Genomic DNA, 24,717 nt, shown 5'->3' with positions numbered 1-24,717 from the left:
TAGTTCGCGTTTTCTTGTCGAGATCGAGGGATCTGGGCTTCGAAAATTGTTATAAACTTCGAGGCTCTATGCTCGAGATATCCGCGCCTCGCATTCCTGAGAAGAATACGGGAGGACTAATTGTCGAGTGTCCTTTGTTCTTCTTGAAGGTTACTTTATGGACTTGGATGAAATGCTTTGGAGATTAAAGCCTGAGTTGAGAATTTCAAATTGGATGAGTTTGTTTGAAATGATTCTAGCAAAAAATAGGAATGACTATATCAGAAAGTTGGGAAAATATTGTAAAATGAGAGAGATTACCTTTTTTTATAACACTTAAGTCTTACATATTAATTTGAGTAGCAGAAGAATAAATGGCATCAACTTGTGGGACGACCTAATAGCATCAGCATTGCCTGGAGGGTTTGTGACCTAGTGCAGATCGACACTCATTTTGCAAGTTTAATGAGATGTCTCAAGGACTGCTTTATTACGCATCGCTACAATTTATTTCGTTGTAAGCTGCACCTTCCTGCTCGAACCACTCCTCTCAAGAATCTCGTTCAAGTTGTCAGATCATACATGCTACTCAGCACTTGGCGATCAATCGTCATGACACCGTCGACTCGATATTCAAAGTGACTCAAATCGCTTGGAATCAAAGAAACCAGCTTCCCCTCAGGATTCCAATCTCCAGTCTTCCGAATAACTCGATCATGATATGTTCCTCGAGGACCCAATATTATCTCGACCAGCTGATGTTTCTTTATCCGTCGCTGGAAATTGAGTCTTTCAGACGAAATCGCAGTGAAATATCCGGAAACGGTCGAAACAGCTGCTAGGCGAGTGGAAGGCAAAGAACAGTCGCGTCAGGAGACGAACGGAATCACAAATTAGGCACGGGGTCCTCGCGGGTCAAAAGATGTCCTGGTCTCGGGGCCTGGCTCGCATACCGAGCTCGCGACCGACGAGCAAAAAGTAGAAAACTGGTGACCCGACTACGGGGGCCCCCGGCACTGTCGTTCAGCCTCGGAACCGCCATACTTTTTGCCGACACTCCGCGCACGAGAACGAACTGTGTCCGGCGCGAACGTCAGCAGAATGTAAAATATGCAACACTGCTCGCCACGAGAGCCAGGGGATTGCGAAACGCGTTCGATGTTCGGATTTTCAAGTCTCTCTGAATAAGCCACGGTTAATAGGACTAGGTAGATGAATCTTTGGGACTAGAGACTATCGTTGATGTCTTGGGAAGAGAAAACCTTTGATATTTCGTTGAATATTTACTTTTCTAGAGTACTTATAAATGAATCCCATCTCCTCGATACTTTTATTTGGGACAATGATTAGTGTACCCAATCAAAGATAGTCAATCTACCCCAAATAGCAATGAAGCTTTACTCGAGCCCTAAGGCTAGCTCACCACAACCAGTTCCTAAACCCAATCTCCGCAAACGTACAATCCTCCGACTTCAATATCGTTCCTATCGGCTCAAGAACACTCGCACCAGCTCCTAAAAAGCACCAATTCGAAAGTGGTTCGCCGATCGAAGTCATATCAAGACATATCCTCGCAAGGAGTCACGTTCGCCGATTGTTGATCCCCAGTCTCGAGGACGGGCATTCGCCAAATGTCGGTGGCCAGGTCCGTCCTGTTCGCCGTCGAAAATTTTATTTAATATGAAATAAAACGCATTCCCGCGTGCTGTGCGTGCCAACGACGGAGGAGAGGGCATCGACGCGGCCATTGTGTTTCTCCTGTTTGCCAGCTCTCGGGACCGTAGGTATCTACGGATCGTCGCGGGTTCTCAACTACCTTGAACCTTCGACGACTTTCGAGTTTGATTCCACGAGGCGTTTTCCATTGGGACAGGCGAAACGCGCTTCCGCGACTTCAAAGAGCGCGGAGTCGTGCACGGGAACCCGCCGTTTCAAGTGTACACCGGAATTAAGTGCACGCGAGCCCACGTGCACCTGCCGTGCAGAAAGTTTTCGTGGAGCAGGCTTTCGGGACGTCGAGCCGTCCTTTTCGCCGCTGGCCAGACCTCCGACCGTTATTTCGGTAATGAAATATCCGAAGGAACATTGTGGCTCGTGTGGAAACGCGAGAGAAACGTCGCTGGAATCGTGGAGGCAGTTGTACTGCACGCAGAATGCCCCTGAGTGACGTTCGGGAGGTAAAAGAACCCGTATTTTCGCTTGGGAAAACGTATTTCCGCAGTGGTTATGTAATTATCGGTATTATTCACTCGATGTATAACGGAAACTATTTTTGGATTATGAAAAAGGCTGAGGAATAGGAGGATTGGCGAGGATCGATGACAGAGATGTACACGGGGAGGTTTTAGTCAAAAAGTTCTCGTTGATGAATATATTCAGAGGTGGTCCAAGGACTTCATTTTCCGAAGATGAATAATAGTTTCATAATTATCCATTCGCAATTGATTTCTTCATCGTGGTAAACTGTTTTAAAATCACTTTTAAAACTCTAGGTAAACTGTTTCGAATTGCAACTCGCTAGACAGATTCTACTCGTCTCTTTTAAGTATACGTTGAGCGTGCCATCAATTGCACCTAGGTGGTCATTAGCGACGATGGTTGAACACTTTAGACGTGCTATATCACGGATGAAGTACTATTCAGGATTAGTGCGTCTTTCGAAAGCAGCATTACCCGATGAATACCGTGCGCGTTGTTGAAATCTGTCACGTTTGGATTTTCTATAACATTGATCCACTTATCAAAGTACCCTTCCTGGTCACGGTGACGCATCTTTTTCCAAGAAATATATAAAGAATTCATCTTCTTCTTCTTTAGTCTGCTCTGAGAACCCCTGGTCAGTTGACGTTTCTTCGCGAGAGTCGCATACGGACATAAAACGTGTACGCGTAGCTCCGAGGACACTGTCGCCACCGGCAAAAACACTATTGAGTTAATCAACTAATTTATAATTAAAATTCCATGGTGGGAGCCGACGAGAGTCTCGGGAGCCCCTTCTGTCTCGCGGCTCGGGGGCCCCCGTCTCGACTCGCAAGAAGCGAACCGTATTCCACCGTCTGGTCCCCGTTGTTTTCGCCGTAATCGTTGCCAAATTCATAGAACACCAATTAACCGGACGATCGACGCCCCTTCCGAACTCTCGGTCTCCCCACGTCTCGCTGGGTCGATCGTCGAAAAAGTCGACCTAGTTTTGCGCTCGAGTTTAGACTCGTTCCGGCTAGCGGTCCGTCCGGTTCCTTTTCGTCGCATTCCGAGGGCAACGCTTCGCTCGCCATGATTCCATGAGCGGAGAGCGGACGTTCGTGAAAAAATTCAAGTCCTAGTAGGCTGGAAGACCTCGCAGCTACATCGGTATCTAATGTATTTAAAAACCTCCTATTGTTTCGACACTTTGTGATTATTTTATGAAAAATAAAAAATTCTTTCCGATAAGTGTCGTATGGTACCGACTATGTGACGATCACCTACCGCATGAAACCAGTTTCTGGATGAGTCGATATGTAAAATACAGATAGAAAGAAACGTAATCCACGAGTACTAACCCGTGGTAGTTAACAACTAGTAAAAGATAGAAACTTGTAAAGGAGATCGGTACGGAAACGCTGGAGTACAGGAAATAAAAGGAGCGCACAAGTTATGGGTGTTGAAGATCCGAGGAGCAGATGCGTGTAAAGGAAGGCAGGCTAAAATAAAGAGCGATAATTCAGTACGAAGGCTTGATAAAGCATGCAACGATGAGGTTTGCGTTTCAGTTTAAGAGACGTTCCCTCTGACAAGTGCCGTAGGAATAATCTAGCGAAAGAAATTACGTGTACAACATTCTGCTCATTTTCGACGTTTTTTCGCGTCACGAGGGAAGTGTCGTTTCTCGTTTTAATCCCGTGGCGCCGTGCTTCTTCGTGATCGAACGATTCGAAAAATACGGGAGACTGTTAGAGTCTGAGGGAAGGTAATGAAGCAGCAATAGGAGGTACGCCGCTTATAGAGTCCTTGTCACTTGTCATGCTTCGACGGGCACGCTGCCTAGATCGCATTAATTACGCGTATTAGAGCCTCCCGGTTTCTTCTTGCCACCCACATTGACGCGGGATTTTTATTCCTTGGCGATTACCAAGGCTGTTAACCTCCCTTGCTGCAAACGCGAAGATACGTACTTTTTGCGAAGCAGCTGCCTGTATTACCAGGAGTCGAGGGGTAGGAGAAAGTACTGCATATATAGGTGTAACGGGATATATTTAATTTCGGCTGTTGGAAAATAAAAAGATTTTCAATCTTAAAAAGGTAGTTCAGGTCTGAAAGGGTTAAGTTCACTCCCTGAATTCATCTCAAACCTCTTCAAACCTCCTGAACTTCTGATCTTCTTTTCAGTCTCGCTCGATCCTAAAATCAGATCCCCAATCCGTCAACGTCTGCATTCCCGAGGATCTCGATCCGCGAAAAACCAGTCGCCGCGTGGAAAAGCATCGAGCGAAATTTCGGCGGGGGTCGAATAGGGGGCGAGAGTGCCCCTCCTCCTCGAGACGACTGGGTCCAGCGCGGACCGGGGAGGCGTCGGGCCCCGAACGGGCATAACGAGTTTTTGCCGTTGGAAATTTGTTAAGGGGAATGTAAAGAGAATAAGTGGCGATTCCCTCTCCCCTGTCCCCTTCGCGTCTGGCTCCCGTGGCGTATATAGGAGTCGCAGGCCGACTCGGTTGATTGACTCCCGGGAATTGAAGGCACGGGATACCAGAAACGAGCGGCGCTAGCTTAGCGAGACTTAAAAAGGAACTGGAGCCCTCGAGGTTCGCGGCGGTCTTTTTGCGATCGCGGCGACCCCCTTTAAGCGCGGCCGCGGATCGACGTGCTCGCTCGCGTTTCAACGGTGTCTTTAGCTTTAGGCCCTCGGAAACGATCCGATCGGCCGCCTTGCATTCGCCGAAGACGTCCCGTGGACACGCTCGCGAACGATCGATCCGAGACCGCTGCATCCTAACTATGGGTTCGTTATTAAAAGGCTTCCAGGAGGATGGACACTCTTATCAACTTCTAGGAGAGGTTCTGGACACCTCATGCAGTTGTCTTTTCATCAAATAGTTGTTTCTTCAGCTTAAGAAGACATGGCTCGCATTCCTATTCAATTCGTACACTACATCTTTACCGATATCAACCTCATGTACTCAATACATTCAAGCTGAATCACTCACTCTCAGCACGCACTACCTTGCCCGCACTCTGCGTCCGTATCAATCCAGCCGCGTCCAAGAAAGTCTCTCACAGCTTCGAGGGACCAACGCGTCAATTGAACCAATTAACCGGATCCACCAAGGCAGCGGGGAGTAGCGAAGTGTCGTCGGCGCCGCAAGTCGTACAGTACATCGAAGTGAGACGTTAAGTACGTTTCGCTGGACCCACAAATTCCCATTAGGCGATCTCCTGGCCCCCTGGGCCCGATTCTTCGGGACGGTGTTAAACGCCAGCCGTGTTTTTCGTCGACTGTGCCGCCACGGCGTGTTGAATTCGGCGGATTCCAGGCGTCGGGAGCGGGCTGCCAGCCATTGTCACCGTTCGTCCATATTAGCGGCGGCTTCACCGACGGGAGGAGCCGTGGAGATTAATTAGGGACGATGTTTTAGCAGCAAAAATGAGACCGGGGGCAAGAAACGCTGACCATCGGCAGCCGCCACAGCTCGCGCTAACTAACCGACCGACGCCAGCGAGCGGAGCGGGCCTCCTCGTCACCCCTGGTAGCAAGAACGTGCTACAAATTAAACCTGGATAGGCGGGAACCATCTCGAAAATTTGGACCGTCTGCAGCTTCTCTCCCCTGGATCACTTTGCGCGCGGCTGAGGAATTCGACTGGATCGATTCAGGCGTTTAATTGGGCATTATCGAGTGACCAGGGTAACATGTGCTGGGGAACATTTTGAGTCATATGATAGGTACAATTCATCATTTCTATAATAGTATAAAAGTGGCAGGTCCTCTCAGACTTCAGAGCAGCACTACTCTGTCATATGATAGCAGAAGCTTGGACCGATGCTGCAATAGACATTAGAGAGGAATGCAGTACCAGCTCGTTAACTAACGTTCGAGCAACTAACAATGGCAGGTACAACTTGGTGCGGTATTGCGGAACTGAGACCGAACTTGAACTAAATAGCACGGATTGGGAATTGATCTTCGACTGATTGACCGAGATTGAGTCTCTGACTTGGCACAGATTCAGTGGGTGGGTGATCTATACATTAACGATATATCACAGCTGGTGGCATGAACTAATGCCGACTTGAAGGTACGGATTTTAATGTCTGGAAGGATCAGAAAATCGTGTAGTGGAGTATGAATCAGGTCGCAAAGATAGGATGATTCAGGACATGAGTGACATAGTTCACCTAATATGAAAATCCACGTTCACGATATCTACCTCTTCAATTGTCTACTCGAAGTGTATGAAAGTCCCCAGAACAAGCTTGAAATCATCGTCAGAAATTCATCTTGCACGAGGCAGCGTCGAATTTCGGAGATCGACCTCGTTCAATGATTTCGACGCGGATTTCGAAACGGGCAGTCAGAGACGATCCATGAATACGTCGGCGTCCGTCGCGGCGCTCAGACGTGGGCTCTCTTTTGGCAGCGTCGGAACGATTACCGTCGGATTTATCGCGCTCGTTCCGTGTCATCGTGTCATTCATCGCGCGGTCTATTCGGATCCGCTCGCCGTTTCATAGACGCGCCGCCAATTTTCACCCCTGACCTGTCTCCATAACTTTCTGTCTATATTTAAGACACCCGTATTATATTTTATATCTATCCCCAGCATTCCCCCTCCCCCGCAACGGAACTCTAATTTATTCCAGCGACCGCGAGGCTCTATCTTTCTTCTCGCGCCTTTAATTAAGCAATATTCTATTTGGGGCCTGATTCATGATTACCTCCGGAAGTCGAGCCCTCTTTCCCTCCTCGAGACGCTCGCTAATTATGGTAACAGAAACCTGGTGGTTTCCTGGCGGAATTTAAAGTACGTTTCGCGCGGTAGGATAAAAAGCAACGCGGTGGCCTGAAGTATTTAGTATGAAACGATGAATGAATGGTATGGAAATGTGGTACGAAGATACGATTGTCTTCCTTAGCGTGTGGAGGAGTGTTTTAGGGCAAAGGAGGTGTGGAGACAGGAAGATCATTATCGCGAACCTTCTATTATCCTAAACTTAACCGTGCCTGTTCTACAGTGCATAAAGCCACATTCCCATTTATCCATTATATCACACTCTCGAAATATTTTCTCCTGAATGGTCGAAGCGCCTCCTACGTGTCGAAACGAACCACTCTCGGTGCTCCTTAGGCGATTTTCACGATCCTCGCGTGGGAATGTGGCAGAAGAGTGGTACCAATCCGCGTAAAGAGGCGTGTATCGTGGAATGGTAGCTTCTCCTCGAGCGGCTTAGGCAGCTATAGGGCAGGAAGCGGTCTCGCCGGCGCTTTTATCGATCGATTTGCCGTGTCGATCGGCAGCCGGGGCGCTAATGGGTTAGTCAGCTCGAACACGACTCGAGGCACGGCTACGTGCAACGAGCCGTGCCGACGCGGGACGGAGCGTGCGAAAAAGTCTGACGTCCCCCATTCCGCGCCTCGCGGTGCTGGCTGGGCCTGCAACATATGTAAATGGCGGTCGGTACGCGAGCACCAGAACGCACACGGTCGGTCCTCGCGTGTTCCCTGGACTCGTTTGCCAAGGCTCGTCGCACGGTACCGAGCTATCTCGCTCGCGGAGACACCGAGTCGCGCCTAGGAATAATAAATAGAGATAGACGAACGCAGATAGGCGGCCACGGGGCACGGGAAGGCCTCGTGTCCTGCCCACGCGGAGATTATCTCGAGGAATTATGAGTGACCGCTCAGGCTTCTAGGTTATGCAAAGCCGCGGTTATCGACGCCGCTCGTCCGTGAAATGGTCCAGGGACTGGATTGGCGGGAATTAGATGATCCATGGATGGTTTAGGACCAGTTTGATACGGTGGATCGAGGATGGGAGGAGTGGAGTAGGAAAGAGATGGTGAAAGTGGGAATGGAGACTCGGAGGCTGATCTGAGTGGATGGTATCGCTTTTGTTACGTGATCTGATGAAAGGACTCTCTGTACCTGGACTCTTTCTGAAGGTGATATAAAGTGGTGGGTTATTGAGCATCATGTGGAGGATCTTCTGATAGATGGACACAAGTATCAGAAGTTGATCTCATCATCCTTCAAGTTGTATCGCTGTCCAACACCGAGCACAACATGCCTAGATCGCGTAGTCGAATCGCCTCTAAACGAGTGGACCGCTCGAGCGGGTCTCCGTTGGTCGCACGCGTCGGTTGTCTTTCCTCGTTTTTTTTTTTTAATTACCGGTAATGTATGAATCGCTGCGATCTCGCACGGGCCCGGCGACGGTAACAATAGAAAGAAGCGGTGCAGCCGACGCCAGTCGTCCGTGAAATGCTCCGCGCGGGCTGTTTCGAGCGTCGAGCGGCGTGTTCAACACGCTCGTTGCTCCGTTGCCTTTATTATCCCGTTGTTCGGCGATCGGGCGCGCTCATTTTGTAATTGCCGGTATCTCGAATGGCGATCGTGCCCGCAACGATCGACACGAAACTCCGTTGCATTGGCTAATCGCTGGGAAGGCGATTATTTCCGCGAGCTGGTGTCTGCCGGGGTCCAACTCTGATCCTAAATGTTCATGGTTTCAGTCTGAACATTTCCTACACATCCATATGATTGACTGGTGATGGACAGTCACTGTGTAACTGAAATTTTTAGATAAATTAATTTTCTTTTTTTGAAATATCTTAATTTGAAGAGAAAATTTTCTTCGCTTTCTTTGGACATGGGTAATCGTGTAAATTGTTGCTTTAGAAATTATTATGCTCGTGGATGCAGTCTATTAGAGATTCGATCAGGGACTTTTACTCTGTGTAGCAACTCTCGAGAGTAGAATTCTCAAGTGGACACCTACCGTAATGCAATCTCCCTCTGTCTGCTTCTTTGTACGTTTGAGGTAAAAAGATGCGCATCGACGGCTACTGGTCGTACGTTTCAATTAGAAGCAACGAAAGGCATTCGCGTGGAAACGGATTTTCGCATTTTTGCAACCGGCAGAGGGTAGCGTCGGTGCCCCGGATAATTGCGGGCCGTATGGCGCACCGTTGGAGAAGAATGCCATTCGCGCTCTTAATTCCCTTTTGCACGGGTCGCGGAAAGTGCGTTTTTCGTCCTGAACCGCTCTTTAGCGCCGAGAGGGCAATTAGCTCTGGAATTAACCGAGCATTCTGCCGCGCGGTGTCCGCATTGGTCTTCTTCTTTGCGCATAAAGTCATTCGACGAGGATTCAAGGACATTGGAAACCGATTACCCAGCAAATGGCTCTGATTCGCGAGATACTTCGTATATTTTAGATTCTCAGTTTTGATTATAGTCGACACATTGACGGACTATCGAGAAATAATAAATTAGAGGGTCACGGCACATGGTACAGATTTATGGCGAATAAAACCGACCTACAGCATTTCATTCGTCACGTTTATTGGATTGAACAGTTAAATTTGTAGTTATCCATCGGGAAATAAATATGAGTGGGTAGAGGGTGACTCTACGTGTAAAAGTTAATCGAAAATGTACAATAGAGTTATTCGATACGAGCCTTCGTTTTCGAGAAAATCGATTTCGAAAATTGGTTGAGAGCTGGCTGGGCGTGTCTGTCTATTGCTGGCTGTTTCTACTTGTGGTGAGGTTTCTGCAACTATTAAGAGTGGCGTAATGTTAACCGTTTCCATCGATTTTATTATATTTTAATTGGTTAATAAGTAGGTAAAGTTGAGGCAGGTCGGGTTGAATATCACGTTATTATAATTATCAATATTGTAGGTAATTTGTAATGAAGAGTGAAACGATTCAGTGATTTCATTTGATTTGTCAAGTAAATAACATCTGATGAGTAGTTAATAACAATTGAAACAGATAATGATACCATACGTCCGTCGTTAGTTGCAAATGCCATCGTAAGTGGAAGTAGTCGGTAATGGACAGACACGTCTGCCTCATACGAGCCCGAGGAATTTTCAAGATCGCTTTTCTCGAACATACAGCTTTACACCGAACAAATTTATTGGACACTATTTATTTATTTGTAATTCTTAATGGACATTAAAATGTTTAAATAATTACATCAATTATTTAACATTTTTAATCATATAGTTCTCCTTCGGATCATAACAAGTAACTTTAGAAAATGTATAAAAAATACTTGTACGCCCTGAGTTAATACTCAAAATTATTCGAATTCTCTTAACAATGGGGCGATCGTGGGAATGGTAGTTAGTAATGATCGACGGAAAACTGTGCGGACAAAATTCGACTAAAGCTTCTCTCTTTCTTTTGTTTCAGACGCCATGGGTAAGTGGACAGGAATTCTCTTCTCCTTCGCGTACTTTCTCCTCCCGCTTCTTCGTCCTCCTTCTCGCTCGTCCGGGGCAGGGTAACTGACATCGTCGGTAAGCTCGACACGATCGAGTCGATCCTTTCGGCGCACGGAAATCCCTCCGTGCAATTGCCGCGCACGCACTTTAACGATCGTAATTAACGAAGCGGCTCGGTACACTTGTAACTCCCGCGTCGCCTCGGTTTTCATACCACACGGTCACCCGTTCGAGAAAACTCGTCGGACGAACGATTTAATCGGCGATCTTGGGGACACCGCGCGTAGGTACAGTACGCGCCAGTATTCCACGATTTTTCAAATAATAATTGGAGTCGCAGCTCTCCGGCAAAAATATATTTTGCATAATTACACGCTTTGGGAAGCTGATTTAACAGTAATTTCAGTTCTCGATATGATAATGCCTGCAATAATAATTGAATAAAAATGATGGACGCCTTGCCGAGCATAGTTATTAAGGTCAGTTTTTTAACTGTTTTTATTTATGGGGTTCCTCGGTGTTTTTCAAAGCTGTTCGATTATAACGGGAGTAAGAAGATTTAATGAGTTTTGGTTTTATAATGAAAAGGAGGAATAAGTATAGTACTAGTCGAAATGGAATTATGGAATCAAGGAAATGAGGGAACTGCTTGGATTGACTGAAATGCATATTGAATTTTAAATGAAAATTGCCTAGGTAATCTCTTTGATGGATGATTCCGTTATTCCGTTAGCCTTTAAACCTTCATTTTCTATTTTTAGACTGAAACCTAGGTAAATATTAAATGTTCTTGGTTCATGAAACATTCACAGAGCCTTGATACTTATTGCAGTAGGAACTACGGGTAATTAACTGTTACTACGTATATTCCACAGTTCTGTTCAGAATTTTAGTAAGATTTTTCCAATAAAATTATACACAGCTCTTCGTTCGATTTTTATTCGCATCGAGCACGACCAGGAATAAATTAATTATGTATTTTTAATTTTTATTAGGAAACAAGAACTCGCGTATCGAAGTCTGCTACATTATGCACAATTGTGGCCCCTGTGCTTGCGACTTGCACAGAAAAAAAAACTAGTTCTCATTTCTTAATCATACGTTAAACCGATTCAGAAATTTCAGAAAAAATACTCGAGCGGATACGGATCTTTATTAGCATCAGATCAAATTAACCTTACAAGATCAATTCTTGGTTACCTGTTCACTATCAATGAAATCGATCGTCGAATAATTTAAATAATGATATGCTGTAATCATTTTTTAATGGAATATTATTATTTGAATTATGCATCAACCGCTTCTTTTCATTATATATACACGTGTTCGTTGGACGTTCCAGAGCATTGATTTTCTTCAAGTATTATTTTTTTATTGTTAACGACAAGTTTTCTTAGAAGAATGACAGGGACTGTACTCCCGTCGTCGAGCGATCTTGCTACCGATCCGCTTCAGGACGTTTCTTCGGCTCTCTCTTCTCTCGCGCGCGCGGCGCAGTAACGAGCCACTCCAGCGGCTTAATTAGATTAATTAGATTGCAGTCGAGACGGATCGCGCGTTTCGAGATCTGTCGTGATCCCTAATCGATTCTTCAAACGTTACATTTTCATTTCTGCACGGTTCGACGTCCTTCTTCGATCGATTCAATAATCTAAAGTGTCCGATTAAAAAAGAAAATAAATCCATCAGCTATTGATCCATAACAAATCATTTTCTGATCAGGAGATGACTAAAATTTTTTAATTTTCTCATTATTCCATTTAGATCGTTTAGTAAACGTAATTAAAAATCCTATCTTGCTCGATTTCGCTCCGTTCCAGTCTCGTTGTGCGATTGTTGTCCTTTCGCTAGTCGCAACGCGCATTCATGAATAGGTTTTTCGGTCGTCGTATCGGCGTCAGCCGCCGCGCATGCTAATTCTCCTAAATCGCATATCAAAACCGTAATCTACCGTACACGCGGCGCCGTGGAATCCTTAACGATGTAATTAATATGTAAACTGTAAAATCTGTCCGCCAGAGTCGGCTCCTATAAATATGTATGCGACACATCGCCCTGGTGCATTCTTCATTATAGATCGCTCGCCATGGAGCGCCCGTCGCTTTTTTACACTCGATCCTTTACTTCAATGTGTCTCGAACTGTCCTCCACGGACCCCTGGGGGATCCATCCTGGAATAAATGGCGAAACTAAAAGAATATTTTACAATACGATGGAGACAAAAAGTTTCCAGTGTAGAGAAATGAGGAAAATAAAAGGCTCGTCAAATGGGGCTTTGTTTAGAATTTTAATTTAAGCGAAGATGCACATGAGAAAATATTTAAAGCTTCTTTTGAGAAATGCTTTATTTCTGAGGAAAGAATGTGAAAAATTTACGTTTATCGTGTTATTCAGAAAATGGCGTGGATGATTAGTAGAGAAGGTGATATGAACGAAGTTATCGATCACTTCACACTTTAAATACGAGATTACCTAGTATTGATTATTCAGAGTTTTCTTGTCACAATGGAAAATATTGAATGGAGTTACTCCGAGAGCGGTATAGGAAATCGTTGAAAGCTCGATCGCATAGTCTCTAATCTTGGCTCGATTCATTTAGGAGCGAGCTGTCTGTTTCTATCGGGATCGTCGATAATTCTGTGCGATGAATGAGACATGATCGAATGGAAAGAGAAGCAAACGCGCGAAGTTGGTGTGAGACATACACTCGTTGAGTATACGAATCACCGGAGTGGTCACAAATTCGAATAAAGAAAGATTCGATAAGTAGACTAGCCTGAACTCTCAACTGGGCCCGCACAAAAACCTTCCCCGCTGAGCGGACTTTTTGGTCGTTAATTAGTTGCATTTTTTTACGATCCCTCGCTGAAGGAACAAGATACAGACGAAGGATGGGAAAAGGTAATGGAGGAAGGAAAGGAGGAAGACCGCGGGCTTTGGTGGCGCGATTTAATTTTTAAATCGCGCGCAACCTCTCTCCTCGCATAATGTTCGCCATTGTGCGGTCTCCAGCTTTTCTTTGGTCTCTTCGCCATGAGCTCCTTGCACGTAATAACCCCCCACCTATATTTATTTACTTCAGACAAGATTACAACACACAACAAAATTCATTTTACAGTACATTTTTCAATTGTATGAATTAAACAGCGAAAGGATTAAGCATAATCACCAGTCGCTCACCTAAGTACGTATTCATTAACTCCCGTGTCGTGGGAGCGACAGGTTACATCCCGATGCCAGTGACTCCTTCGCATTGTGTCGAATTAGTTGCGACTCGATCATCCCGTCTCTTCGAGGATAATTAAAAGAGCATTTCAGGGTCTGGGGTTGATGATCCTGGGAAAGTCGCAGCTGTCTGGGAATCCTTGACTCGTCGTCCATTGGGCGGGATATAACTATAAATGCCGGTAGTATACCTTGATATTCTCTTGTATTGCGCTTAGCAGACGAGCTTTGTCGTCCTTAGATCAACTCACCCAAAACTCGGCATAACGGAAGCCTCGTGCGGCCGGGACGAGGGGGGGGGGGGGCGAATCAGAGGAGGAGAGGGTTTAATTAAAAAAATTCAGTAGCCTCGGTAAATGAGGAAAATTAAATTTTACGGGCTCCCGAGCGCGGTTAATCCCGAGGTTGCTCGTATTTATCGGCAACTGGTGGCTGGATCGCGTCTGACGTAATAGGAACGATTTTCGGGAAGGATCATCGGCCCCCGATAAGATAAGCCTTTACGTTGCCTCTTTTACGACCTGCATGCCTGTCGACGTTCTTCGACACCTCCGATCCATCCAGACGCTCTTTCCGCCTCCGGTCTTGTCCTCCCATCCTCGATTTCGAGCTGTTCTGGTAATGGCTGCCTGTTTGTCGGATCGCGCAACAATTAGAATGCAAATCTACTAGGTCCTCGACGCGTGTAAAACTCTACTCTCTCTTTCTCTCTCTCTCTCTATCTCTCTATCTCTCTGTTGACTGCGGAGAGCCGTAAAATTCCGGGGGTTCCGGTATAAATCAGCGCGATGAAAATTAGTCGGCTTGGCTGGGTTTAATTAATTCGCGCGGCGGTTATTTTGCCGTCGCCATTTTAAACGGCGGGCTTTACGAGGCTGATTGCTCGACGACGATAATTTCCGAACGGATTCCCGGTAACGAGACACCGGAGTTGTTACGAATATTGTTATTAAGCGGCTCGGGAGTGTTCGGGGCGTCTTCGAGCGATGTTGTAATCTCGATTGGTCGAACGCTGATTAGACTTTTACGGTCGTCGGAATGTGTCAATAGCGGTGGCGCGAGTATAACGAGGACGATCAGGATTAAATTTAACTGGCGTGAAATTCTCGCGTGCTTTGGGAGACCTCGATGCCGCGAATTCGAGGAGGAGCGAGCCGTTTGGGAGAATCTCTCCAGTGACGGAACGTTTCCTGTCGCTTTATGCCGTTTTAAGTGCTTGGTACAGTTCTCGATACATTGCAGTTTGATGAGCAGACAATTTCATGTGAGAAAGATCCTACCTTTCAGTTTACTACAAATTTCTTAATCCTTAATATACAAAGTCAGAACTTGTACTCGTTTCTCTGAAATTAATTTTTAAAACGATTTGGGAGCAATTCGAGTGCCTAGTGCCCCCATGACGCGAGCAGCAACGGTTTGAAGATACGGAGATTCTTAAGGGCGGAAATACAATGGTATTAAAGTCGGTTTTACATCGGCCAGGAATGGTTACGAGCCGGTTAGCGTCGATCGTAGCGGGGATTTTCCTCGCGCGCGTGTATCGCCCCTTGGATTTGCCCTTAATAGCGATTCTTACGAGTTCCGAGACACCGCGGAGTTTTTCGTTGCTCGAATGGTCTCTCGAACGACTATTTGGTCGGTTTACACGAGGAACGAGCACCCAGTTGCCTTTGCTTCGCTCGTAATATTTATTAGGCGATAAAGGCGCGAATGAATTCGCGCGAGACATAGACAGGGGCTCTTGATAGGTCCTCGAGGCGCGAAATGCGACACGTTTGTCAATCAATTGGATCTCAAAGTCGCCTGCAAGTGTTCGTATACCTTACATTTATACAAATATACATTTGGGATTATCAATTCTACCATTTAATTTAAACAAATTTCTTCAATAGACTGATTGTACGTATTTATAAGAAGTATTTGCCCCAATTTCATCCCTTTTGCTCAAGCCACTCCTTTTAGAAATCTTCTTTACTCGATGAAACTATAAAACTCGTGCCCCTATTTACTCTCAAGAATTCTTCTACGATTCTGCTCCAAAATATTCGCAACATTTTCGCCAATTTCCTCACCAGAGCAACCCTGGGACACGCATCCTCCCCAGATGAAGTTGCGGTCGCTCAACAAATAGATTACGTGCCTCGTCGAGGGTGTTCCTCGCCACATGCCACTCACGTACTCCTCTTCCAAAAATTGCAACGCGTTAGCCCCGAGATCCGCTAACCATTCCATTATTAAATCTACGCCTGGTATTACCGTATGCCGCGCGAAAACTGGGAGAGGGCCGACCGAAGGGGGCCGACATTAACATTCAGGATGCGTCGAAGCTATCGAAACGGCGGAGCCGGCAAACGACGCGATTCGTCGCGGAAGATGCTAGATAGATTAACCGTAATAATTTCAGAAATAACCTACGATAGTATAACAGTGTAAACACGAAGAAACTGCATTTCCACGCGACTCGCTACGTTTATGTACACGAAATTTAATTCCGTGCGAGACACGCTCGTTCCACTGTTAGACATCTATTGAGTCTTCAAGAAAGACAGATTATGGAGTATTAACGAACAATTTTCCGAATAAATTTAGAAACCCTAATTGCTAATCACTCACTCCTTTCAACAGTCTCGTGTGTGCAATTCGCAGATTTAATTTCCCATTACAGTAATCACACGTTCCTCGTTGAAGTTGCCCATTTGTCAGGCTCACCGACGACTGACGTAGACCAAAGCTGCGCAAGCGACGGAGGTGTTTCATTAGAAGCCTTCGAATAATCAACGATCGTCGCGCGATACGGCGCGAATTTTTAACGCCTAGACGCGTCATGAAAATTGCGCGTCGCCGTTCGACGGCCTGGGGGCAGTTGGAAAAAAGAGTTAATTATCAGTAGAATGTCGTTGGTAATCGTCGCGTCGCCCGCTGAGGCTCACGAAAGCGGCTCGTTGCTTCCTCGTTGGATTTTACTTTCAAATAGCCGAGCGCATTTTTCTAAGATTGCAATTCGCGATGAGTGCACCCCATTACAACTCCGCGTCCAAGGCCCAATTACGTCCCGGGGTTTAATTATTCCACGTCGGATCTCGTTCGCCAACACCCACATTTCAATTCGAGGAGGGCTCGTTGACGAAAGCCTCTGTCAGTAATATGCCGCGAATGCGATATTACAGGGTGCAACGCGTTCATTTTATCTGAGGAATCGGTGCACAGATATGACAGGACCCCGTCGACGGCTGCAGTTCCCCGATAAATCTCCGAGGCCCCTCTCGTTGTGCCCCCACCGTGTCGGCCGTCCGATCGGCATGCCCCGCCGCGGTAAAGAACAGTTCCGAGCGGCACGATTTACCGGCAAAACGAGTGGAACAGTCGCGAAAAACCGGAACGTTCCTGACGGACGGGTGACTAAATCGACCCTAAAGTAGTACCGTCGCCCGACACAAAGAGACACGGAGGCCTATGAACCGAACGAGGAGAGAAACAGACGTAGCCGCCGTATGGGAGGAGGTGGCGGTGGTGGCCTCGGGGGCCTCTTCTTGTCGCTGCCCCCTGTTCCCCTCAGAAAAAGTTCGCGCCTCTGATCTCACCGCGCGAGAAGGATTTAGAGTTGTTTATCTACTTATTATGTCAGCCCGGGCTAATTGGGCATATTTGAGGATCGGTCCCCGAGCGGATGCTCGCACGTATCCAGTATAAAAGAGGTCGAGGCAGGCCCCCTCTCCCTATCGTCGCAGGTTGCTCCACGTTCGTGGCATTTCGCGGGGGCCCTACGATTACAAGGGGATAATGTCTGCCCACGGAAGGAGTCCAATCCCCCCTTCACCGCCTCTCTGTTTCAGAGCAAGAACGGTCGCATAACTTTCGGCGATCATGACTCCCGGTCCGCCATCCGTCTTTAGGGAACTATCGCGCCATCAAGTATCCTCCGGGCCCCACCGATGCCGTTTTTTCGCCCTCGGATACCCGGGTGCTCCGTCTTTTTCTCCGTCCACGACTCCGTTTCGGAACGGGTCCGTGATCCGCCTCGGCGAAAGATGCATCGCTTCATTCCGCGCCGACGGACGCAGATTCGGGGGCTGGCCGCTACCGAGCGGAACGGAACGGAATGTCCCGCTCGGTGTGCTCTCGGGGAGCATTATCGGTGATCGATCTCGAAGGGTGCGCTCTACTCGGCCGAAGGATCGAGGCTGGATCACGGAATCGTCGCTGATACCACCGTTCCGCGTTCGAATTCCAGCGGGCCGTTCACGCGCGCCTCGCCGCGCCGTCCCGATAGCGTTTTTCGGACCCCACGGTTTTCGAAAGGGCCCCCGCCGTTCGAAACACGAGATCCGTGAGATAATTCGTGGTTAGGCTACCAGGCGACCCCGTTCGTGCACGGTTTGGCAGCTGGCTGGAACGTTTTTGGAGGTGAAAGAGAGTTCAGATTTTTGGGGGTTTATTTCTTAAATTAAGCAGCAATTAGAAGAGGATGCAAAGGGAAGGGTAATTGATCATTTAGGCTTTGGAGACTTGAAAATGAAGTTAATGATATTGTGCAAAGCAATGATTGTAAGAAAAAACTTTGTTACTGTAAAGGTGTACTATTGATTGTAATAATATAAAAATTATTAAGATATCATAGTAGAATATGAAATAATATTCTTTCTATGAGATTTTTATCATTACATAGTATTTCACTGGTTTCATCTCGGATGATGTCCTTTAGCCTAGGTAGACAGTGCCAGATGCTGACAGTAATCCACGAGAATATATCAACGACACTCTGTCGACGAGGAAGCATTATTATGTCGTGTTAGCGATGTTCCGTGGATGCTGAGACAGTCATTTCGCGACTTTGTTTAGAGGAGGAACTCGAAGAGCCACTTACAAAGGATTATATTATATTTAATTAATTCTGAACTCTCAAATATAAATATTAATCTATAATATACAAGATCAAGGTTTAAGTCAAGAAGAATCACTTCAAAAGTAGGAAGTGCACAGTATTAAAATACTTGCACCGCCCCAGTTTGCCAGCAAATCATGCCTGCACGTCAATCAGGTGCAATTCAGGTTGGTTTAACGGCCTCATAAAATTTCGCGACACGATTCGCCACGCTCCTAAAAAAAGGCCCGTCAACCCTTTCGAGTCCCCTTACAAAGGGCGCCGAATAAACGTCCAGATCCGTTTCCCAAAGCGGCGATCACTCGAAACTCGAAGCAAACGCTTTCGTGATTAGGCGAAACAAGAATCGATCGATTCGGCGCGTTATGCATTGAAGCGGGGCGAGGACGAAAGGTCCAGGATAACCGTGTCCAGAACAGTAAGGGCATTCGGCTCCCTATAAATCATTTTAATAAACTGCCTTGCTATACATGTTCTGTCCAGTGTTGGATAAGACTTGATTCTTTCTTGAGGAAGCTTCTCCTAAATGAATATTTCTAGTGAAAATGAAAAGAAAGTAACTTGGTAAACGATTTTCAAGTTTAGTCATATATTTTTTAGAAAATATATTCTCAATTAAATTCATGTGCCAGAGTTAATAAGTGTAAATTGGGGATGATATGCCGTCCCTTTTGCAACATGTTTTCGACCTCCTCGAATAAATATAAATGCCTGACGTGGCTTCCGTTCATTAATCTCAGGTATTTTCACTTATTCATCGGCAGCTGTTTTCGGTTGCCTCTTTTAATTCTCACTATCACTCACGATAAACGTCAGGCAGGTGCACGCTACAATTTTCTACTCTGTCGACGCCTCATCATCGTAAGGGGCCTTGTCCTCTACAGTTCATGGCCCGTTTATATCTTCGTCGCTGTTCAACGGCAGTCATAAAAATTTCGACGAAATCTGAAATACCTACTCTTGTAAAAACTCTCGGGGTCTTTTACGAGCGTCTCGCGTGGGCGTGTGCAACAAACGGGTCCCCGTTTTGCAACGAACGAGTAATTCCCCAATCGAGTCTCAGAAATGGCCCACGGTTTCGAACGCGCGGCATATTATCGGCGCAATTATCCCCAAAGGAATTAACGACATTCTTATCGCGAGTACTTGGCCTCGTCCCCTACCTTTATTATGCTCGAGTAGGTCCCTAGAAGAGAAGAAGAGGTGGATGGGGAAACTGCTACTCTGTTGGACAATTTATCGTACAATTAGCACCGTTTATCCGACCACGCGGCGGAACATAAACCCGAAAAGGTAGCATATAACCGAGACGACCGGTTTAATGACAATCTACCGCGGCGTCTCCGTAGATCGGGACCGCCTGTATCGCCGCTCGAACGCATCGCGCAACTTAATAAGAGGGAGCCCCCGTCGATGCAACCGATCGTTCCGTGCATCGGAGAAGATACGAAATAACCGAAAACGTGGTCGAAACGCATCGTTACGCGGTTCTTAAAATAAACCCAAGTAGGGCTAATGGCGGAGCTGGATATCCGGGTAATCGTTTACGGTTGTTTACGGGGCAGTTACTTCTGTTACTTAAGGAGTTACGCCACCTTGAAGACCGTTACGTCTTGATACGTAGGTACTTGCTGTGGTGGAACCACGTGGACGAGAAGTTTGAGGCCGGGAGGGGTGAATTTGCGAAATTGTGTAGCATTAATTTATGTAGGTAGACACCTGAAGGGGATCTTAAAATTACGGGTTTGAATATAAAAGGTTTATAAATTGTATAAATTAGTATCAAATTAGAATAATGAGACAAACTATCTCAAACTCAACTCTCCTTTGCAAGCAGGACCAGTGGTCTCTGTTGAGCGAACGTGCCGCGACGCTCTTGGTGCGCGCCGCGATGTTGAACGGAGATTCGGGGCTGTTATTGCCCCGCGTCACGCGATTTATCGTGTTCGCGCGGTTTATTGTAAATTGCTCGATGAAAGAGCGAATAGGACGGAAAATTTAGCGTAGCGATTATCGTATTTCTGTGACGTTTTGTTTGTAATCGCACGCGCCACGCCGTAGATAAATTCGCACTCGCCAGTGGCGCGCCAAATACCCTCCGACGCTTTGCTGAAAGTTTATTAGCGCGAATAGATGAGCAGTTTATTTCATTTTTTTTTTTATATAGAATTTTACACCTTTTAAGGTTTGTACGAAATACTTTTTGAAATTTTTGCAAATAACGAGGCGACATTTATTCACATTTGTTTACTTTCACGTTTACAGTTATCTCTTTCTGTCACTCTTCGATACATTTTCGTTATTTGTAAAAACACGTAATAATGTTTCAAACCAATCTGATAGAAAAGTTTCATTCTACACAAAAGAGTTAACTAAACTTTTCCCGTGTCTTTGTTAATTGCTGCTTTGCAGCCCTCTCGGTTGCGTCACTGGACGTCAAGAGCGCCGTTGACGTGGAAATGGCTAGTGGTTGTTTTAGTTTATCAAGTTTAGCTCTGGCGAATAGAATCGCATGCAGGGAAAGTCAAGCGGTTTCTTTTTTACCCCGGAGGACTGTGTTACCGTTATGCGCGAACCGTGTAGAACACGAGTTCGTTAATTCCGATTGTAATCGCGTTAATTTCCAGATATCGTGCCGCCCGCTTGAAAGGTGCTTCGACAAAGTTTCGCAAAAGTTAATGACGCAGCCTTCGGGTGGCACGGTACAACGTTCCCAATTTTAAGATTGATAACGCTTTATGAAGAACGACACGAATCGTTTGTAACGCTGTTCTAGAAAGTACGGGGATGAGGAACAATTTAATGGTTGTTGGGTTGGCGCGCTTGATTAGGGTGTACTTTCAGGAACATCTACTTTATTATTATATTATATTATTTTTTATCTACTCCATTTGATATAATACGATTCATGGATCCAACGGTATTGAATAACCTTTAGAAATCTAATAAATTAATTCTTCTGATTGAGATTGCAATGTTTTAGTGCGTGTCATTTAGAAAATTTTGAATACTAAATTGTTTAAATAATCTCAGCGCTAGCTCTGATCGATTGTGACTGCCTCCATTGGGGATTTAAAAAAATTGCGTTAACGAATCTACTAATCTCGTCTGATCGGACTCTTAAATAAACAAGCGATGGCAGGAAAAATTTATAGCTACACGGACCGACTAGGAATCTGACGGGACGGTCGTAAACGTTTGAGTTACGATCGATTCGGTCGACCCGTTCAAATTCCAATAAATTACATTTATAGGAAGCTGGGCAGATTTTATTCCATACCGATAACTGTAATTTCCCCCGTAACGTTACTTATGTATTTAAATGCAGCTCGTTTTTTTCCGACGATTCACCCTGGTACCGTTAAGGTGTCGCGTGTGGATCCTGAAGAGCATCAAGATCTATGGCTTTGGACATATAATTGAAATGGAAAGATCTTTGAAGAACGTATTGGAAGCTTCGTAGAGGCTAATTAAACTGTCAAGGTTGAGAACGTTTGAGAAGGAACGTTATTTTTATTATTTATCGAAATGGTCGAGTATCACCAGCCATAAACATTATCGTGATTGCTTGGATCGTTCGAGATGACCAAGGGGTCAGCACAGCCACGTGACTCGTTACGTAATCACTGTAGGTACTTTGTGGAACGGTCTTGGGAGATTTCCAACTTAAAAATTATTAAGATAATTAGAAGACATTTCAAAAGAATAGAAACCGTCTCAAAACTATTGCAAACATACGTAGCAACCCTCGACTCTCCTAAACAATACAAACCACCTTTCAGGTGCTCGAAGCCCTCCAGAAACTCACCCCGATTTTCCAAGGAAGAAACGAAATATCCCCCAGTACCACGAAATTATCCGCCCTCCTCCGTCGCAAACTCTTGTACCCGTCTTCGCCACCCTTCGCACATCCCAAAGACGTTCGTAACCGGACCAGAGCGAATTCCCTCGCAGAGTGGACCACGTCCAAGGGCCACGTACACCCACACACGAACCACGAGAGGTCGAGGGGGTCAGAACCGCACGAAAGTGGCGAGTGGTCAGCTTCGAATACGAAACGAACGACTGTCCGTCCTGCGGATGACGGCGGCGTGCCGTACATAAGGTATGATCGTCCATCCGCACGAAGGGACCGGCGCGTGTCGTAGTGGGGGGTGGAGGACGAGGAGAAAAGACGCTTTTCGCGCGTGTATCCGACGAGGAAGGCGCGAGGAGCACGCGACGAAGGCGGAATAAAAAAGGAGAGCAGAGGGCCGGAATCGATACAGCGTTGCAACGGGGTCCCCGTCCCCCCTGGGACCGGAACGGACGATTTCCTCGGGTTCTGATCAAAGGGAAGGCCGCGTTGTACGCGTAAATTCACGTCATGTAATATTTCATGAGCCGTTTCGCTTTGTCGATGGCCGTCCGCGCGAGGAATAGGGAATGCCGTCCGAAGAGCTGCGGTACTGTTCGCCACCGATGGGCAACTCCTCCGCGAGAACCGGGCCGGGGGCAGGGAGGGCACGGAACCAGTGGCCCCTTCCCCTCGAGGGGGCGAGCGGGGATAATTGCACCGGACACGATCCGCTGTCTCGAGGTCTCTCACGCGAGACAGGAAGGCGAAGGAGGAGACGAAGGATGGAAAAAACAGGAACGGGTCGGCCATTCGCGAGCGCCTGTCGCGGGGATCGTCCCCTTCGATCCTTCGCGCCGATCGAATTGGGGCTGATTGACCGACTACGCGACCAGGCATCGATCTCTCCGAGAGGGGGCTCGTCCAGTCAAATTGATCTCGAGGAAACTCGCCTCTGGGAATTAATTCCGCCAGGAAATAAACGGTTTAGCTGATCATATTTGCGTGTAGATGAAGAAGCGAGAGAATTTTTGAAGAATTTTTACTTGAAGAAAATTGTCTAAATTTAATGACAGGCTCGATGTCTCCAAAATAAATGTTTCATTATAAATATGTACACAAATAAACAGAAATAATTTTCATTGCTAACGTGATTCTTTCTTTTTGTTCCAGGTAAGTCAGGCTAAAGTATTCCCAAAGAAATTTTTCAACTCAGGTATTTATCCTAATCATACACTGTCAACAAAGAAGCGTTAGTTCTTTCTTAAACGAAGAATCCTCGTGTACTCATCTCCGGGAACGATGGTGCTGACGAGACGAGAGAGGATTTCAATCGCCCAGGCTCCCAACGCGCAACAAACGACGTACCTGTGCACAATAGCGTCAGTTCGCGGCGGAGGGGTATCGCGATAACGATATATTAGACGCAGCAATAAACCGTAAATAATATAATAACCAGTCTCGACTGTTGGAGCGCGTTTATTCAGTCTTGGCTTCTCGTCGGTCGCATACCACGGTATAATGCGCGATTCATACGCGTGCAGCGCACGTCGCCAGGTGACACGGGCGTCGGCGGACGACCGTGCGAGATAATCGTCGCTTTAAAGACGCTCGCGGGTAATGAACGCCCGTCGCACTTTCGCAATGCCTTAACGAACCGAGCCGATTCGCGACAAAAGGACCGTTCCGTTGTACGAGATCGTTAAGCAGCGAAAGACCGCGTTACTCATCGCTCCGTCCTCTTTCCTTCACTTTCGAAGGCGGTGACTTCATCTCGCGAAGGAATCCTAACGTTCATTTTCGATTCACATTCTTAAGAGGAATCACATTATCCTACTCTTATCTGGATAAAAATTACAAGTAACGAGTGAAAGAATTTAATTAACAACGAAAGAAAAAAAATTTACTCTGGGTTAGGTCTGTGAGTAGGTTCAAAGAATTTAATTACCAATGAAAGAAAAAAAATTGACTCTGAGTTGTGCCTAAAATTGCGAAACACCGTGTATATTCAAAATCGAAGTGAAAGGTTCCCTTACAGAAAAATTACAAGTTATTCCCAACCGCATAGTTCCTTGGAGGCCAAATAACTTTCGTATTGCAAAAGATCAAATACAAAATGAAGTTCGAAGCGCATTCCTCTCGAGATTCTTTAGCTCCGCAGCGACGTTCCATCGAGCTTAAAATGCGTGTCTAGTCGCAGTCGAACTTGTACGCCGCATCCAGAATTCGGCGGTAATTCGAGAAAACTCTGACCTCGAATTTCATCCATAATCGAATACGTTCTCAAGGTCGTCGGTTGCCGCAATTCGAATTCTACCCGTTGTCGAAATTTCATTCAAATTCGCGGCGGTCTTGGACATTT

At 46.2% G+C, this 24,717-nt stretch overlaps 1 protein-coding gene across 5 annotated transcripts in view; it reads left to right on the top strand.

Annotated features, from left to right (window-relative positions):
* Positions 1 to 24,717, top strand: part of LOC128880403 (homeobox protein homothorax) — a 440,840-nt gene that overhangs the window by 179,279 nt on the left and 236,844 nt on the right. For 4 of the 5 annotated variants that reach the window (XM_054130449.1, XM_054130448.1, XM_054130447.1 and 1 more), the window contains exon 8: positions 10,382 to 10,390. The exons of the other annotated variant lie outside the window; for it this stretch is intronic. In XM_054130449.1, the coding sequence (XP_053986424.1) occupies positions 10,382 to 10,390 (9 nt within the window). The remainder of the gene's footprint in view (positions 1 to 10,381; positions 10,391 to 24,717) is intronic. 5 annotated transcript variants of the gene reach the window in all.

The sequence above is a fragment of the Hylaeus volcanicus genome, chromosome 7, assembly GCF_026283585.1.
Source record: "Hylaeus volcanicus isolate JK05 chromosome 7, UHH_iyHylVolc1.0_haploid, whole genome shotgun sequence".
NCBI classification, from domain to species: domain Eukaryota; kingdom Metazoa; phylum Arthropoda; class Insecta; order Hymenoptera; family Colletidae; genus Hylaeus; species Hylaeus volcanicus.
Note: the sequence above shows the minus strand (reverse complement) of the source record. Positions and strands in the feature narration are given on the sequence as shown.